The sequence below is a fragment of the Centroberyx gerrardi genome, chromosome 24 (assembly GCF_048128805.1).
Source record: "Centroberyx gerrardi isolate f3 chromosome 24, fCenGer3.hap1.cur.20231027, whole genome shotgun sequence".
In the NCBI taxonomy this organism is placed as follows: Eukaryota; Metazoa; Chordata; class Actinopteri; order Beryciformes; family Berycidae; genus Centroberyx; species Centroberyx gerrardi.
The window spans coordinates 21,093,846-21,113,128 of record NC_136020.1 but is presented as its reverse complement, the minus strand read 5'-3'; the positions used below and the strand labels follow the sequence as shown (position 1 = coordinate 21,113,128).

Sequence of the window (19,283 nt, the reverse complement as noted above, 5' to 3'; positions counted from 1 at the left end):
GTGCAGGCTATAGTCTGCTGGCTTATCATTGGTGGTAGAGGTGTTCTTTACTGATGCAATACTCATAATTCAGTTAACAGTTAACCAATGTACTGTATGTGTACTGGCTGAAAAGTTTGCTTCAAAGTAGTATACATAGAAAGTATACTTATAAAACAGGAGAAAACAAGAAAAGCAGCTCCTTGGTTACGACAGAGTTGACATAGAGATGGATAAAATATGAAAAAATAAAATCAATAATCAATGCTATACAATGGGTATTTTCATCCAAACAATCCGATTGGTCAAAGACGTGCTCCAGCCGCGCTGATAATTCTCATAAAGCACTGCTAGCCAAGCTTTATTGGTTGTCATGACAACACTTCTGGTGCCAGCAATATTTTCTACTTTTAAGAAAACTTAAAATAATACAAATGCATTGGTAACTGTTGTATAAAACCCCATATATCTGTGAGGACATTATTTTCTGTTGTTATGGATACTGACTGCATCAAGGCTGTATCCATTTATCAATAAAAGAAACACTCTTTTGGGTATTAGCTCTATAATAAAACATTGTGTCTATTAGATTAGATTAGATTAACAATTTTTTCAGATACTGAGCTAAAACAATACCTCTTCTAATTGGGTCTAAAGCAGACATTCCTATACACATAATTCATCCACAGTTAATTAATGCAGTTTCATGACAAACAAGTACCGGATCTTTTATTGCAAATATTGACAAACTATTACACATATATGCCACCAATTATATGAAAACATACATCAGACAGATTCTGTATAGATTAACAAATTATATCAAAGGCAAACATCTTAAAGAGATCATTTTTGTGGCTACTGATACTGCTAAATTGAATTCATTAAACTCATCACACATAATTTTTTGTGTACAAATTAAGATACAGACCTTATAGTCCAACTGTCTGTAAATTATTGTGTCAGTGTGTTCCTGGTGTTTCAGACCCAGACAGGTCATTCTGTGACTGGTCGTCTGAGCCATCATACATCATCAGCTAAACACACACGACTTGTGTGTCAATACGGATCATTCTGTGAACACATCCTGTTATTGCATTAACTATTTCCCTGCTGCACAACACTCAGAACTTATTCCATGCATTCCCATCCAACTCAGAATAATTATTTCAGGATATGTCGCTCAAATGTGCTGCTGAACTCTCACCTACGGCTGCAACCAACTGCCTAAATGCACATAGTGTTAGAATGCTGAATGTATATATGTAGAGAGATATACTCAAGGACAAGGTGCGATTTGTAAAGAAAACAAGAGGGGGGGGGGGCATTCATTTTTGAACGCATTTTTACGGTGTGATATCTTACACAAGGAGGTATGAAAAAGAAAAAGAAAAATGCCTAATTTGTAGCCTATTCGGTTGTAGCTTAAGATTTCTCACTTAACCATTCTTTTAGCAAAACAATTTGTGTTGATGACAGACCTTTTTTTTTTTTTTACACTTTTCCCTGTAGATGGATCATCTATCCTTCTTTTATCCACATCTCTGCATGCTTATGAGCTGGAAAGAAGGCACCTTCTATAGAGAAAAAACCCATGGTGTTTTTTTGGAAGTTGTTTCAAGTCATCTAATTCATGTATTTTATTCACTGACAGAATAAAACATAACAGAGAGGGGGGTTAAAAGTGTGTCTCCACTGGCAATTCAATTTAATGATCAGAGGTAGGGAATTCAATAGTTTACTTTTTACTTTCTACTGTAGTCCTGCATTCTCCCCTTGCACAGAATATGAGCTCCTGTTGTCCATTATATGCTTATGTGAGCTGTCGATATGTTCCTGCTATCTCAAAAAAAACGAAAAAGAGCATATTCCGGTCTAATTGCATGTATATTTGTATGGATATATGTGCTCATGTATGTGTATATATGTCAATATGCTCAAATAAAAAACATTTGACAGAGATATATTCCTGCTATGTCACCAAGGCAAGTTCCTGCATTTATTTGTACTTGACGAATAAAGTAATTCTGAGTGCTGCTGTTCTGTTGTTGTATACTGCCTTTCCATACTTTGTGAAAAGTCTAAACTGCAATAAAAGCATGTGATCACACACACACACAAAAAAAAATCTATGCTCATACTGATGAACACAGGAACACACTGGATTACATCACATTCTCCCTTGACCGGTAAGCAGGAGAGAGACAGCATGCAAAGACCAAACCAAGTCTGAGGTGGAGGTGTAGAGCGGTTTTGTTTTTTTCTCCTAAATCTGCATCCGTCTGCTCCCTCAGCGGTAAACACAGCAGTCTCTCTCCTCTATGGGTCTGGGAGTCTTTATGAGGATCATGTGATGCAGATGCTTCTCGCCCAGGCAGGAGGCTTCCTGTCACAGGCGACACTCGGTGGATTGTAATCTCCGTTTTCTTGACACTTCAGTTCCCTCCCTTCCTGATCTGCATCGCCACATGAATTAGATCCGTCTGGAAAATCCGGCTCAAGTGCGTTGGAATATGGTTTCTCCAGAACTTCCAGGATCCTGTGGACCTGAGAGACAAGGTTACGATTAGATGAATATTATTGATCCTTTAGGGGGAGACTGGGCAAAAAATAGGATTTAGATAGCAATACAATTTAAATCCAATATAAATATAAAAAATACTGAAGTTTACAAATTCAAAATACAATGTTCTCATCATGTTAATACCAAAACTATTACAGAAGTTTACAGTTTATAAATTCACAGTCCAGTGCAAGAGCATATACACAGAATGAGCAAATTTGTATTGACAGAAAATCTAAGCCCCGCCCACACTGTTTGATTGACAGGTGATCTCTGGGAAGTGCAGTGCAGAAACACCACAGCAACAAGCGCTGAGCAACAAAGATGACACCAGAATAAAAAACAAAAACGAGGACAGATACAGTTTGCAGATTACCACTTTAAACCGTCTGCTGACCTCAGAGAAGTCTCCTTTTTCAGCGGCCTGAATTGCATTGTGGGCGATGTAGTTGCGGAGGACGACGCGGGGGTTGGTGCTGTTCATCACGCTGAGCCTCTCCTTTCTGACGGCAGACAAGTCGCTCACTCCATCACTCTCCCTGGATAAACGCCTCCTGAGTCAGTTATTTAAATAAAGTAAGTGTTGATGTGGAGGGGACAGAGCAAATCACAGTAAGAGTCACAGCTTCGTTGATACATTTATATCCAGCAGAGACCATGTTTATATTGGCAGGCAAAGGGAACAGGAACTTAACCTGTTCCCTGCTTTGCCACTCTGTACTGAGAAATGTAGAAATGAGTTAATTTCAAATGCATACGCACAACATATTATCCACTTTGAAAAGGAACTCCATACATGAAGTTCGGATATCTTTATTGTGTTTTTATTGTTTTTCTAATGTGTCGGTTGTGCTGTTGTCTGGTCCTGACTGCAACCAAATTTCCCTTCGTGGGACAATAAAGCCTTGACTTGATCCAGTGTGTGAAAGTGTTATTTTGTCAACCAAGGCTCAAGTTAAAAATACTATCTTTTGATTAAATTTTGTAGTATAAATCATTTTGTAAGAACACGTGTCACTTTTGTTCAAATGGTGGATATCCCATGTTGGAACGAAGCTCTCAAATTGTTTTTTTTCCCAACATCAGGCAGTCTACAGTTCTTGCCTACTGCACCTCTTATTGGTCCCTTGTATTTTTGTCCTGACCTGTATCGGCTGACCCAGTGAATCCAGTCGTCATGCTGCTTCTCCTGCAGCTGGTCCTGATCGGTCCCCAGCAGCTCCTTCAGCCGGCCCATCCTCTCCAGCTGCTGGGAGACCTCCGGCCGCTCCGCCACCATGCCGAACATCACCGGGTTGGTCTGCGCCATGGACAGGATCATCGCCAGCTCGCTAGAAATGGACAAGGTGTCAGATATAAGGCAATGGAGAGGAGGAAAAAGGCTCGGGAGTCTATAAACTAGTTCTGCAAGCTATTCCATGTAAATAAATGCCGAGGACAGACATTTCACTTACATATTGTCTTGGTAAGCTTTTTCTCCAAAATGCTAGCAGATTAAAGGAAAAAATGATTAGGTGAAATGAGAGATTTAATCATTTAAAAACTATTTGCTGCTCAGCTAGGGATACATGTATATTCATTGGGAGTATATGGTGGGGCGGCTAGAGTAAGATCTTACTTCATGACTAATTATAAGGTATATCATGAAGATAATGCATGTTTGGCCACTTGTATTTTAAGTACAACTGAGTAAAACTTATTGATGCCTGAATTTTTTGGGTGTTAAGCTCTAAATCAATGCCTACACTCCACTCTTGACTTCAGGTTCTTAGCTGCTATAAGAAAACAGAACACATACACCGTACCACCATACACCCCCTCACCGGTCCTCCATAGTGGGCTTGTTAGCCACCTTTAGCTCCTCTACAGAGGCACACTGCTGGAGGATGCGGTCCACGACTGGCCCCACTCTGGTCCTCTCTCTGTCGCCCTCCTCTGGCCAGGGAACACAGCCCAGCAGGCGGAAGGTGTTGGTGAAATCTGCTCCTGGAGGCGGTGAAGGAAGAGGACCGGAAAGAGATATAAAAACCAGAGCATCTGAAATGAGAAGTGCCATTACTATATTGTAGGGCTGGGCGATATGGTTGAAATCAATATCACGAATCATGATAATCATAAGGATTTTTTTACAATATCCATATACAGTATATCACGATATGGCTCATGTATGCAAAATCGTTAAATAATAAAATGAATGTTCATCCCATTGAACTGAATGGTGATGTTAGGTGTGATGTCAAACAAAACTGAAATTTTCAAATAATATTCCTAAAAAGGTTTCATACCTCATTTTGGCAGTTTTTAAATAAAATTTGCTTGTTATCATCAATTTTGACGACATATATGTATCACGATATCCCAAAATCACCAAATCATCACGATATGATTCCACTGAACGACCAGCCCTACTTGCCACAGATATTGATGACAAGGTAAATTTAGAATAAGTTTTACAGATTTCCATACTTCACCACATTACCAAAATATAAAAAAAATCCTGAAACTTTGTGATACAAGTTCCCTGACATTTCCAGCCGTGGATTTCCTGTACCGGTGTTGTGCATGAGGCGCAGCAGGTCTGATATGAGCTCCCTGTCCTCCGCCTCTTCTTTTCTCAGGAGGCCCAGCTTCCTCCTCATGTTACCCAGGTAGAAGGCCTCGTACGTGGGCGTGAACTCATCCAGGACGGCCCCCGCCTCGGCCGGGCGGAGCTCGGAGCCCAGCGCCTCAGCCAGGCGGGTCAGGTTCCAGCGGCACACAGACGGCTGAGCCTGGTACGAGTAGCGGCCTCTTCTGTCCGAGGCGTTGCACACGAAGTCTGGATCAAACCTGACACACAGAGGGGGAGGAGGGTGTTCAGGAATATGATGCAGCAGAAGGTGGGAACTTACTGTCAATGAATTCCTTATCTTCTTCACTTCTTTATAGTTATTTAAAAACATGACCATGAGACTCAGAATCACCAAGTCTTAGATTAGAGTTTTAGTTGTACTAACATCGTTTGAGCCGAAGGTTTTGCTATGTGAGATTATAGCTGTACAAGTCTTTGGAAGCTGAAATAATTAATAATGTCATTGCTCGAGATAAACCTCAACAGAGAGAACCACAATTATTCAGTGCAGGTTAGCTAACTGGCATACTTGAATTGAAACTAAGGAACAAGGAAGGAGGATAAAATTAAATAAAATTAAATAATCTTTATTTATATAGCAGCTTTTCTGAAAACATGTTTTCAAAGCATTTTATAAAAGAGAATAATCAAAATGCATGAATAAATAGTAGATACAATTAATAAACAGTAGAAAGAACATAGCAAATGGAAAAGACATTTAACTAATAAAATGACAAGAAACAAATTAATAACTAAAAGACTGTGAATCAATTACAAAAAGTCAAGTCTATAAAAATGTGTTTTGAGAAGTGATTTAAAGGATGGTAGTGAGTTAGCAGGGCAGGTCATTCCACATAAATAAAATAAAAAATATATTGCAAATTAACTTTTTTTCATTTATTCATGACCTTGGCATTCATTATGTTGGAAGGTCAGAGAAAGAGACAATCATGCTACAGTCTTTCCTTTCCTATCCTCTCTCAAAACATTTCTGAGACAGTCCTCTAGTGGATAGTTTGGTTTTGCAGGGCGTCCATTAGCTGAAGGAGTTAGGCCGTCTGTGTTTGGCTTTTCCTTTTCCCTCTCAAGAGACGAATAAGGGAGCAGCTCACCTGTCCATGAAGCCAAAGGGGCCGTAATCCAGAGTCAGACCCAGGATGCTCATGTTGTCTGTGTTGAGGACGCCGTGGCAAAAGCCCACACACTGCCACTGGGCTACTAGCCTAGCGGTTCGCAGCATCACCTGGAAACAAAGAACATTCATGAAGAACTTTTACAGAATATGAAATGTCTACATAGTGTTTAGGTCATGCTCAAAATGAAGGAAACAGCAACATAAAGACCTAGCAAGAGGCTTCTGGTAGTTCTAGGGCGATGTGTGGTGTGTTTTCTGACATGGCATCAGTCAAATTCTCTCTTGTAGGGCAGCTATCTTTAACCACACTCTGTCAAAGGTCACTTTCTTGATGAGAGTTGTGTTTAATCTCTATCAAGGCACAAGCTTTATCTCTGTTTGCTCTGGAAGAACAGAACCTCTTCCTGTTTTGTGCTGTAAAGCAATCCAGCAGATTTCCCTCCAGATCCACCAGGTGGAGAAACTATGGAGGATGCAGAGTAGAGGCTGGTAGAGGCTGACAGTCTGCTTGGCACAGTTTGTTTACTGTAATTACACTTAAGTCTCAAAATGAATGTAGTAATTATTTATTGATTGACTTTTAAGACAGGCGGACTAAATACTTACTCGTTTGTCATGATTGATCTCTTGGAAATGACTGAAACCTTGTCTTAATTTCATTGTTCAAGACTTTGCTCCAAACCACCGACTCATTCTGTCAGAAAACAATTCTTACCTCTTTGAAAAAAGCCATATTCCTGTCTTTCCGGTTGCTATGACTTTGCTGTATGCAGGGGTAGAAAGTCTCGATGACATAATCCAGCAGCTGAGCACGGATGTCGTCCCTCCCCGCACTGGGACCCTGCAGACCTGACAGTTCATCTCGGCCCAGAAAGATCTCAAAAGATCCAAACCTACAGAAAGGACAGAGAAGCTATGAGAGAGGCTAAATATTCCTTTTCACATTCAAACAAACTGAGAGAAATTCACCTATTAACACATATTTTTATTTGTATTAGGCCTGTTTTTCATTTTAGTTTGATCTTAGTTTAGTTTTCCATTTCACCTAATACCAATTCCTCGTTTCCCAGGGATAGCACTAGGGATGGGACAATATATCGAAATTCAATACATCGCAATACAAAAATGTGACAATACGTATCGTGGGGCAGAAAAATGAATGGTGATATTAGCTCCATGTTATTCTGCTGTAGTAAGCACAAATGAGATGCTTGCCCATCACAGTTTCACAAGCTCTCCATCCAAATTATATTATTTGCACTTTGTAATGACATTTTTAAATTGTTGTTTACGTTCTAGCAGCCAATGGCATCGCTAGAAAGATGTGTGGCTCAGAAATAAACATAATTCTGTATCATATCTTATAATATCATATAAAATCTTATAAAATCATATAATATCGTATTGTATAATACTATATAGTATTGCATCATATCGTATCGTATCGTATCGTATCATATAATATATAAAATCATATAATATCGTATTGTATAATACTGTATTGTATCGTAACATATTGTATCACAGCCTATCATAGCGTATCGTATAATATTGTATCGTATCGTATAATATTGTATCGTATCGTATCGTATCATATCGTGAGATAAAGCATATCGTCCCATCCCTATAGCACTGTGTCAGGTAGGCCTGTCAGGAATATCTGCATGCAAACAAAGTATAAAAACACCGAACAGGTATTCCACCTGATGAAGGAAGGGGCGACCCGCAGCACCGCTGAGCAGCGCTCGGGAACGCGCCGGCCGTTGTTGAGCGGGTCTCTGTTGACGCGGAGGTCGGAGGTCACGAGGGAGGCGGCGCGGGTGGTGGGAATCCCCAGGCCGGCCATGGCCTCGCTGCACAGGAACTCTCTGATGCTGGAGCGAAGCACCTTCCTGCCATCGCCGTCTCTGAGAGAGTCACAGTCCATTTATTACACAGATTTGTGGAATACTCAATGCTGATTGGCCAAAGAATGAGCCAATGAGGTGTGTTATATCTGAATAATGTTTTGTTTTATGCACTCCCCACTGCTGAGTATGTTGTACACTTTACATTAGCATTGCTTGACATAGCAGAATTATAAGTTAACTGTAATTGTTGTTAACTGTTTTTAATGAGTAATGTGAAAGCTGAATGTTGCCTGCTGTTACACTGCACAAGTTAATTTCCCTCAGTTCTCATATGAATAGTATAGTAGTAATAATAGTACAATGAATAGTATAGTATTGTATTGACAGTAATCTACTTGTAGCCTGTCTCTTGCTAAAGCAGTCTCTGCAAAGTAGCAAAAACCCAATGTTTGGACAGCGGTTACCATTGGTTACTGAGGACAGGCCACCATGTTGGAGGAGTGACAACAAAAGGAGAGACTCCAGCATTGTCACCTTCTCCTCCCAGATCTTTTCAAGTTCAAGTTTTGTTTGTCATATGTACAGGTACAAGTACACAGTGCAATGAAGTTCTTACTTGCTGTGCTCCAGCTCAATGTCTTAAAAAAAGTAAAAGTTTAAATAGTATATATAGGTAAGGTAGAAACAGTCCTCTTGTATGATTTAAACACTCTACCACTGTACAAAAATTAGGCATTTTCTTTGTTTTGTCAGAGAGGAAGACGAGATAACATTACAGTCTTTTGTTTTGTTGTCACTCCTCCAACATGGTGGCGTGTCTCTCCTAAACCACTGGTAAACAAAACCCTTCATGACAGGCCCTATAGCTATACCTATTGTGAATAGAGGTGAGTAGCTGCAATAGGTGTCATGGATTAAAAAAATGCCTCAAACACTCATTTAGTGTTTTTCACGGGACAAAACAAAAGGGGCGAAACTATAAGTAGGATTGCTACAGAGGTGAGGTGTTTCCACTGAGCTGGACACACATTGTTTAGCAATGGGGATAAATTAAATGTGTGCCAAGCAGTTAAGCTCTTAAGCAGCTCTGCTTGGGTTAAAGCATTCACATGCTTCTGGTGAGCGTGACTCAGGAGAGGCTTGCTGTGTCACTGGCTTCAATTTTATTACATTTATACTTGGTGAGAGAAAAGAAACATATATAAGGCCTGACATTTTCACACAGGATCATGCTGATTTGTAAACTGTTCCTGGGTTGCATTATGGTACATGGTTGGCCCAAACTGCACCAAAATGTATTGTCTTCAAAATGAGATAATAAATGAATGAATGAATGAATGAATGAGTGACTTAGAATTTGTTTACAGTAGATATATGTTTCAAAATATATATATATAAAAAAAGACAAAAAATTTATTTGCACATGTGACATTTATTCAAAATATATTTTAGATGCTGGAAATACTGAAAACTTTTTTTTACATGTTGATAACATATACAGTTTCTTATAGTATATACCAAATTTTGGGCCGCTCATACATGCACACATACATTTTTGGCCAAATCTTGTGAATTTTGAAACGTACAGTATCTCTATGCACACAACACCAGTATATGTGAAATGCATTTTTTGCAAGGATTATATCTCTCTGTTTTTTTTCTCGTGTTTGTTTCAGTAAATCATGTTTTTTCTCATATTTGTTTAGGTGTATCTCTCATGTTTTTCTTATTTGTTTAGGAGTATCTCTCATGTTTTTCGTCATTAATTTCTCTTGGTTGGTCTATGAACCCCATAACTGCCTGTAGTGACACCACAGTAGAATAAATATTACCTGGAGTAAGGTGTGACTCCCGCACCTTTCACCTGAATCTCCCACCGCCCATGGGTGCCGGGTCCCTCCACCTCCCCGAGATAAAGCGCCGCTCCGTCCCCCAGCTGCCCCGCGAACAGTCCGAACTGGTGTCCGCTGTAGCAGTGCGCCGCCGGCTGTGAGCCGGGCAGCGGCCGGGACCCGCTCAGATACTCCGGGCCGGCGGGATGGCTCAGGACGTCCTGGGCGCTCAGGCCGAGCAAGGCCAGCGCTGACCGGGATAAAGCCACCAAGGTTGGCCGGAGCAGGGGTTGCAGAGTCCGAATGCGGGAGAAACACGCTCCGCTGACCGTCCGGGACCCCGGGGCGTCTGAGGTATCTACCGGGAGCTTTCTCAGTGCGGTGTTATTGAAAGGTAAGCGCTCCAGAGTCGGGATCGGGGACGGGGCAGGGGCCGGGGTCGCGCAGGGAGAAGGATCCATGCTGACTGGAGCTGAGTAGCCTACTAATGCTGCTGCTGCAGATTAATACGGCTCTCCAATCCCTAGCCTAATAAATAGAGGTGTGATGGCGTCAACTTTAAAAAAAAACTGTGCTTGTGCCCTCTATTTTTTCTGTTTCAGTACAGTTTCAATTACAAAATTACACACTTTCTTACACACCAGACTTTAATTTCTTGGCGTTCAGTGTGATTGCCCGATAGTAATCTTGCCCATACTAACAAGTCAAGTGTATTCCTATTCCTTCATAAAGCAATACAGCATTCCTTCATAAAACAAAATGAAACACAGGGAAACAAACAAAGCACAGGACACCAACACTATATCCCTCTATAGATGAAGATTATTCTGCATGAGAATATGTGAAATATGTGACAGAGTCTAAAACCACAGAAAACATGCAGCCGTAGCCTATAGCTCAGTTTAATATTGCCAAATTACCTTTTCATACATTTCCAGGCTTGTGTAAGGATACTGGATGTATGACTAGGAATTAAACAGCAGACCTAAATCCACCAACTCAATTACTGATGAAACACTGGATTATTCCCAGGGAGTGATTTCTCTTTGCTTTGCATCAAGCTCTTGTGCGCTGTCCGTGGTGCTGAAATGTCAAAACGATAGACTATCGAAAATAGCGGCCTTTATCAGAGAGCATAACAGATCTATGTGAAAATAAGTCGAGCGAAGTTTGATTTTGTTGTTAAATTAAATTTAGAACGTCTATAAACTTTTAACTAGTATAGTATCCATAGGTGGCGCTAAAGAATGCGACGGTCTGCTAAAACCACCGAAGAAAACCTAAAAAGGCCGAAGAAGAGATCGAGGAAATCATTCTATATAGGAAATGACGTTTGTTGTTCTTTCTGTTTTGAACGGTTTTGAAGCCTCGGACAAAATGCCGAAATGTAGGCGATGATTACAGCTTGTCATGTATCGGTTATTCATACGTTTAGTTACAGTGCTTCTTATTTAGAAGAGGAGGATGACAGCTGCGGTTAGATAGCTGCCTCCGCCCGATGTTTGCTGCGCTTTGTCGTGGTAGCCAACTAAAGCTAGGTAGCTAGCTAGCTAGCTAACTAACCGGCTAACGTTAAACTTTCAACATCGCAGAAGAGAAGATGGATTCAGAGGTTTTCCGGGTCGTCTGCACAGGTTGGTTAATTGATGAACCATCTTAGATCAATAACAAATTTTGGAAATGCTTAGCGTTTGCCTTAGCTCAGGTACCGGAGTTCTTCTACGCAAGCTAATTTAGCATAATTAGCTTCCTGGCGTATTTTCGGCTTTTATAGCGTCATATTAGTGCACAAACGTTAAGATACATTAGTGTGGGCGCTTTATAAACAACACTCAGAAATACGTTTGCGTATATTACTGCATTATGGATTTGGTTGGAGCATGTACACACACGAACATGGCAAGAGTTTCATTGGTTTGAGGAACGTTTTTGCTATTGAACATGCACCCAATGTTTTGATGAAGGTTGCGTTCAAAACACATCACTGTTTGATATGTCTGTTCCCCAGCACTCAGTAGAACTGATGAAGCCTCTCAGATGAGTGGCGAAACGTCTTCTACTCTTCAATTCTAATACCAGTGGATTTTGTTTTTATTTTTTGGAAACATCACTGTTCCCATTTTGAAATCTAACATACAAATAAGATGGGACTGAGGCAGAATAGGAAAACATGAGCAGCTGAACTGGGATAAATGGGACGGATGTGTCAGTTTTGTCATCCTTCAGTCTCAGTGCTTCTCTGTTGCAGGTTCCCCCCTCCCTCTTCCGTCGCTGCGCCTCCTGGTCCCTCCTCTCCAGCTGATGACAGCCTCCATGTGGCAGGTGGTGAAGCAACAAGATGTCATGAACTACTGGAAAGTGGCTGAGTTTGTCTCCTTGGTGATGGAGATGGTCCCAGAGCTGCTGATGTACAAACACAGGACTCAACTTGATCTGGGCTTACGAGCCAGGGTGAGTACCAGCGGAGGAAAACCCAGGCTTTGAGAGTTTTAACCCATTTGTCTGCTGATTCATGGCTAATGTACTTTTGTATATTATAAGATAAAGACTCTAATTAATTCTATGCATCCCCAAGGGAAAACTGGGTTGTCGTTGAAGCAACAATGAATAGAATGTAGATAAAATAGAATAAATATTAAAGATTAAAGATGCAGTGTCTTCATCATGCTAATACAGTTCTTGTTAGCTAGAAAGAATTCTTGATATGTGGATTATTGACAGATTTAAGGATTTACACATATGTGCAGTTTACAGGTTTACAAATTTAGATAGGTAGATACTTTATTTATCCCAGAGGGAAATGAAATTGTTAAAGCAGCACCAGACTTGGGAAACAATAAACAACATAACACAACAATAAAAGCCAGTAAAAATAAAAACACTGTAATTGCCTCCTTATACAATCATTTAACCAGCTGACACATCAACAGTAAAGGTTTTGAACATTATTGTGAATTTGGGAGCATTTTGATGTGATGTTTGATTTGTTTTTTCTCTCTCCCCAGTATATTCTTGAGTTGTGCCGTAGTCGACCGGTGGAACCTGAGCTTGTCTTATCTCACCTGGACAAGATGAAACTATCGATCCCCAGCCTGGGAGATGTAAGTCTGCACTCTAGAAGGATTGATGTTGTGATGCACACTGGCAGGTGGTACGTCAAGAAATATATTTACATTAAATTTTTACCTTATATTTTACCTTAGGGGTCATTAGGGGTTTAGCTGGCCCTCTTATTCAGAGTACAACAGCAGAAAAGTTTCCTAGGTCTCCAACAGGGTCAAAGTCCTACTTCACTGATAAAAGATGTAATAAAATATTCCTGTCACCCTTTGATGATCTTGTAAATTGTGCTAGCAGGGTTCTTACACATTTTCCAGTTCAAAATCTCAATGTTTCTTCCACCCAGACCTACATTTCTTCTTCTTTGGTCAGTGTGTGTGTTTATGTTGATGTATGCTGACAGTGGCAATAAGACAGTCACAAGTTTAAGATTATTCTTCACAACATCAAATATCACAAATGACAGTGGTGTGTACAACCATATAAAGTGTGTTGCCTAGTCATGTAAATCAGAATTACATTTTTATTCTATACTATTCCTAACTTTATGTGCATTTCAAAAACATTTCATAACTCATGTACGATTCACACATATCAATTAAGCTGTTATCCAATATTAATCTGTAATATCTGTAATGTTTCTACCCATGCTGCAGCTGAAAGAAGTAGAAGTGGAGGGAGCGGCGGCTAATTTTCCTGAGCTGATCCAGAGTCTGCTGAAAGACCCTGAAGAGAAAGAAAACTTTTTCTTGGTGAGGCAACATCACTCAATCAATGGCAGGCGGTACACTTGGCTTTACAACATGTGGTTGCATTTAAAAACTTCTTATAAAAACAGAAAGTCAAAGGCTGCATAACATTTTGCATTGGTCAAAGTTTTTAAAATCCCAGCTATGGTGAAATATGAATACGTCTGAATACAGTATAGTATATATGTAGTTTATATGCACATGTATCTTTAGTTTTCCTATGCCACTCTTTGTAATCACTATGTATGTTCACTGTACTTTAGACTCAAATTGGTGCGTACCACCAAGTTTACCGCTCCGAAATTTCTCAGATTTTTTTTGAATGCAGAATTTCCTTTTTAACATGAGTTCTCTAACCAGCTCCAGAACCAGGAGAGCTAGCCGACCCGGGCGTAATATTTATGTGACTCAGTAAAAGAGTTTTCATCAGCATCTCTTTTTGTCTCTCAAAGGAGGTCTTCCCCGCTGAGTTCGGTCCACAGTATGATCGGGACTTGCAGACTCTGTTTTGGGAGTTTGTCTGTCGACTGGCTCAGCTGTTGCCAGTTCCTGACCTCGAGCAGGTGAGTGATGTCATTATTTCATGTAGACAAACGGTGAAGGAGAGCCTCTGTGGATATCAGACTACTAAATCGATGCTCTTTCCCTCTCACACTCTTTCAAAAGAAGGATACTAAGGCACTTAGTTTTTGCACTGCACTTCCCAGAGATCACCTGTCAATCAAACAGTGTGGGCGGAGCTTGGATTTTCTGTTGATGCAGTTTGAGTTTTTTCTCTTTTCTTTGTCTGTTCAGCCATGGTGGCTGTCACTGCTCATGCTAACTACCCAGTTCTTCTTCTGCTTACTCTAAACAAATTAAAACGCATCACTTCCTGTGCAGCAGAGGATTTTTCCCAGGAAAGAGCTACCAGACACCGGCTGTTTAGAACAGACAATGGAAAAGATTTATGGACTGGATATAGATTGGATCATTGTTGTGTTATAGCAATTGGCAATAGTGAGTAGTTATTAATGTAATTGCAAGTAAAACAGACATTCATTAACCTGTAATGTGTCTCAATCCTGTTCTGAATTCATTACTTTTATTTATTTCAACAAGTTTTTAGCACCTTTGATTGTAATGGATCTGAGGTTATGTGCATTGTCATGACTCTCACAGACTGCTTCGTGGCTCGGAGCTGCAGACTCAGTGTTGGAGGATTGTGTCCATTCAGTCTCTGAACCCACAGACCTGAAGAATCTGCTCCAGCACCACAAACACCTCGGGCATTTAGAGCAACATGGTGAGTTACTTACAACAACCACTGGTGCTGTATTTCACTGTGAGCACTCAAGTCTGTGACGCCATCTCCCCGTCTGTCATTCACTTGTTCCTCTGGGACATTTTCAATCAAGGATATCAACTCTGGTTACCTTTAATTGCACCTGCTTCAATTGATGCACTCTTAACATCTCTAGGACGGACTCATTTAGAATAGTATTTTTGTTTGTTTATTTTTTCCCCTTTGTTGTTTGTAACTCTATAATCTCGGCGCAGTTCAAAAAGAAGATTCCAACCCTCAGTGTGTCTTCTGAGAACTAAATAAAGGTTGAATAATGAATAATTCTTCTTTTATGTGCAGTTCCCCCTTCTGCGATGGGCGACGGCATCCTTTCCTCCCTCGCTGCAGTTCCCCCCAGCAAAGCGGTAAAACCCACAGAACAACCCAACCGAGACAGCCAATCAGATCCACTGCAGGGCCTCAGAGACGACACGCACGCCGTATCGTTCATGGACGAGGTGGAAATCATCACAGTGACGGATTACACCGAGGTCGAACTAGACACAAGCGCACACATAGAGGTGGTGATCGGAGAAAGCTGCTTTGAAGGAACGGACGTCGGCGTGGCGGCCGAAGATCCGATGGCGATGCTTCCGGAAGAGTCTGTAGAGACGTTTCAGGCTGAGAAGACGACTGGAGAAGAGGAGGGTGAAGCAAGACAAGAACAACCTGACGGCGGTCTGACGAACCGGATCCACCCAGAAGGAACCGAGGACGACCCGGCGTCCTCCCAACACAGAACCTCCTCCGGACCTCACGACTGCCCGGACTGTGAGAAGAGATTTAAGTTCGCCTCTTCGCTGACAGCGCACCGGGTCATCCACACCGGCGAGCGCCCGCACCGCTGCGGCGAGTGCGGGCGGTGCTTCTCTTTCCGGCAGTCCCTGGACAGGCACAAGCACACGCACAAAACCGGACGAGAGTACGACTGCGCCGTCTGCGGGGAGACCTTCCAGTCGCTGTCGGCCCGCACGGAGCACAAGCAAAAACACATGGAAGACGGCGTGTACGCGTGCTCGCACTGCAACCAGAAATTCAACTGGGAGCTGGCACTGGCGAGACACCTGAAAACTCACACAGACGATCACAACTCAAACAAACCCGCAGTGAGCCCCAAGGCTGAGCAAGAGGTCGAAGAGAGCGTCGAAGAGGCTGCTGTTGCGCTTCCTGAACCTGAAAGCCGGGCGAAAGCGGCGGACGGCGAGAACGGTGATGCGGAGGAAGCAGAGGGTCAGAACGGCGAGCGCCCCGCCCCCGAGCCCGGAGGCCTGGTCCCGGAACTCATAGATGAGGTCAAGGTCCGCACCAGCGGGCGCAAACGCAAACCCACCATGAAGATCCAGGTGATAAATTTGCAGAAGCGCATGGGGAAAGTTTCAGCTCCCGTGAGAAGACCGGAGGCCACAGTGAGGCTGCCAGATTTGAAGCCGGTGCCTTTCAACAGGTAAAAACACTGTTGACTGTTTAGATTCATTTCATATCAATATTCTTGTGTCACCATTGGTTTCATTCACATCTAATTGCTTTATGGACATTATGCCGTCATGGTGGCGTGTGTCTGTATGTAGACACATACTTGTTACACAATAACTCAAGAACAGTACATGATAGAAACTTCATACTTACACCACAGGTTCTCCCTATAGCATAGATGTTCTGACTAGATTTTGGAGCACCTTGTTGAAAACATTTGCATATTAATGAGAAAAAAATGAAAACAACTATAAGTCCTTTTAAAGTCACACTGAAATTGAAAATTACTTTTTCACCCTTTTAGCTTGTTCTAACTATCATACCATAAAGCTATTTGACAATTTATGCCAAAAAAACTGATAGCCGGATTGGTTTACACTTTTGAGTGATTCCCTCCCTGCGTTATGTCCCGCCCCAAAATCCTGTTTCAACAGAAAGTAGATCACATTTAAGGAAGCAAGATGCTGTCAAAATGCAGTTTCATTATGACATTAATGCTTTAAGTTCGTATTAACACCACCCTTGTGTTATGTGAAGATGTGTCAAGTATGTTGGCTTAATTAATGACTTAATTAGCATAAGTATTTATGTTTAATATATCATTAAGCAGCTCAAGTGCATCTGGTTTATTTTGTCTTTCTCGTTAACAGTGCAGAACACTCCTATGGGTCACCCATCGTCTCAACAAAGGATGGTGATGAAGGTGAGCCTGCAGCATAAGTTCAACTTTGTTTTCTTCTGTAGCTCTTTATCACAGCATGTCTCAAAGGACTTTACAGAGAATTAACTTAACTAAATCTAACTGATCAACAATCATTTCTCCATAAGGTTCTGTGGCGGATGGATCATCACCTGCTTTCTCCTGTCCTGAGTGCTCCTTCTGCCACACAGATGAAGTGCAGGTCCAGGAGCACATTGACAAGGTTCATTCTGACGAGGCAGAGGACGACAAGTCGTCCCCTCAGCCGCTCGCAGACGAAGAGGGCCGCTTCTGCTGCCCAGACTGCGACAAGAGCTTCAAGTTCCAGTCCTTACTGAAAGCCCACCGCCGCATCCACACCGGCGAGCAGCCCTACCTTTGCTCTCAGTGCGGGCGGCGCTTCTCCTTCAAGCAGTCACTGGAGAGGCACAAGCAAACGCACAAGGACGGACGCAAGTACCAGTGTCTGATCTGCGGGGAGCTCTTCAAGTCGCTGGCGGCTCAGCGGGAACACAAGAGCACCCACATGGAGAACGGCGAGTACCTGTGTACCGAGTGTGGACGGGCGTTTGCTTGGAAGTCTGCGCTGGTGAGGCACCTGAAGACCCACGGAGAAGACGCCGACAAGATGGAGCGGCTGTACAAATGTCCGCAGTGTGACCTGGGCTTCAGCTCTGCCAGCCACCTCAACAGGCACCTCCAGACCCACCAGGAAGAGAAGCTGCACACCTGCAACTGCGGAAAGAGCTTCGCCTACAAGGCCGCCCTCACGGCGCACCAACGCATCCACCAGAAAGAGCGGCCGCACCGGTGCACGCAGTGCGACAAGGGGTTCCTCTACAAGGGCGGCTTGCTGAGCCACATGAAGATCCACTCGGAGGAGATGCCCTTCATGTGTTCCTTCTGCGGCAAGAGCTTCAAAAGGGAACGCAACATGAAGAAGCACGAGCGCTGCCACACCAGGGAAAACGTGTTCAGCTGCTCCCAGTGCGACAAGAGCTTCGTCTACAAGGCGACTCTGATCCGACACGAGCTGACGCATTCGGGCGAGAGGCCGTTCCTCTGCTCCGACTGCGGGAAGGGTTTCTTTTCCCACGCCGAGCTTCTGAAGCACGAGCGCTTCCACACCGGCCACAAGCCTTTTCAGTGCCCCCACTGCGGGAAGAAGTTCACCCAGTCCTGCTACCTGACCATCCACCTGCGCTACCACACCGGCGTCCGCCCGTACTCCTGCACCGAGTGCGACAAGAGCTTCCTCAGTGCCAATCGGCTGAAAAGACACCAACGAACGCACACGGGCGAGAAACCGTACCTCTGTGTGGAATGTGGAAAAGGATTCAAGCAGTCGTATCACCTCAAAATGCACCAACGAACACATACCATGAAGTTTACATAGTTATTTGTTTGAAAACGTAAAGGGCAAGATTATAGATTACTGTGAACACTGGAAAAAAAAAAAAAAAGTTCAGATATTATTGATGAAATGACTCCTCTTGCCCTAAATCTTTAAGTACTGTGTAACTACTGGTAACCTCTCCATCTAGCATTGAAACTACTTTCATTATTAGTATTGAATGTCCCTAATTTTTTTCCTTTAGCTGAGTGCATTTGATTTCCCAGTTCCCTGAGCGCAGGCACACATGCAAACACATTGTGATATCACTTTGTTTTGCCTTTCATAAAGCTAATACCAAGCTCAAATAATGAACAAAAACAGGTACTAATACAAATCCAGTCTTTATTGAGAAGTGTGGGCATGTTTTACAACAGAAAATTTAACACTTGTTCAGAAGAGAGGCATAAAACCAAAATACAAAATCATCTTGCTGTATCCACTCTGTCCAGGTGCTTATTGTGCTAGAAGTTAATCCGTTACATTTTCCATTAACAACATTGTTTTGGTTTCAAACGATAACAAAAAATTCATTGAATGTCAGCTTAGACATGTTTGAGTGTAGTGTTGCATCTTGTTTACAATATAGCCAAAAGGAAATCGGGGTGTAAAGC

The 19,283-nt window shown here is 42.2% G+C and overlaps 2 protein-coding genes across 2 annotated transcripts; one reads left to right on the top strand and one right to left on the bottom strand.

Annotated features, from left to right (window-relative positions):
• Positions 1-2,299: 2,299 nt before the first annotated feature.
• On the bottom strand, positions 2,300-10,431 carry selenoo2 (selenoprotein O2). Its single transcript, XM_071915389.2, has 9 exons — positions 9,971-10,431; positions 7,992-8,195; positions 7,004-7,181; positions 6,266-6,396; positions 5,094-5,371; positions 4,366-4,528; positions 3,688-3,873; positions 2,940-3,096; positions 2,300-2,526 (listed from the first exon to the last, which is right to left on the bottom strand). Exons 1-9 carry the CDS (start codon positions 10,429-10,431, stop codon positions 2,317-2,319), a joined length of 1,968 nt encoding a protein of 655 aa, XP_071771490.2. The 3' UTR covers positions 2,300-2,316.
• Positions 10,432-11,306: 875 nt separating this feature from the next.
• On the top strand, positions 11,307-19,107 carry LOC139924371 (uncharacterized). The gene is made up of 9 exons (XM_071915411.2): positions 11,307-11,604; positions 12,219-12,421; positions 12,976-13,071; positions 13,687-13,782; positions 14,232-14,342; positions 14,941-15,064; positions 15,404-16,547; positions 17,227-17,279; positions 17,405-19,107. Exons 1-9 carry the CDS (start codon positions 11,571-11,573, stop codon positions 18,670-18,672), a joined length of 3,129 nt encoding a protein of 1,042 aa, XP_071771512.2. The 5' UTR covers positions 11,307-11,570; the 3' UTR covers positions 18,673-19,107.
• Positions 19,108-19,283: the final 176 nt, after the last annotated feature.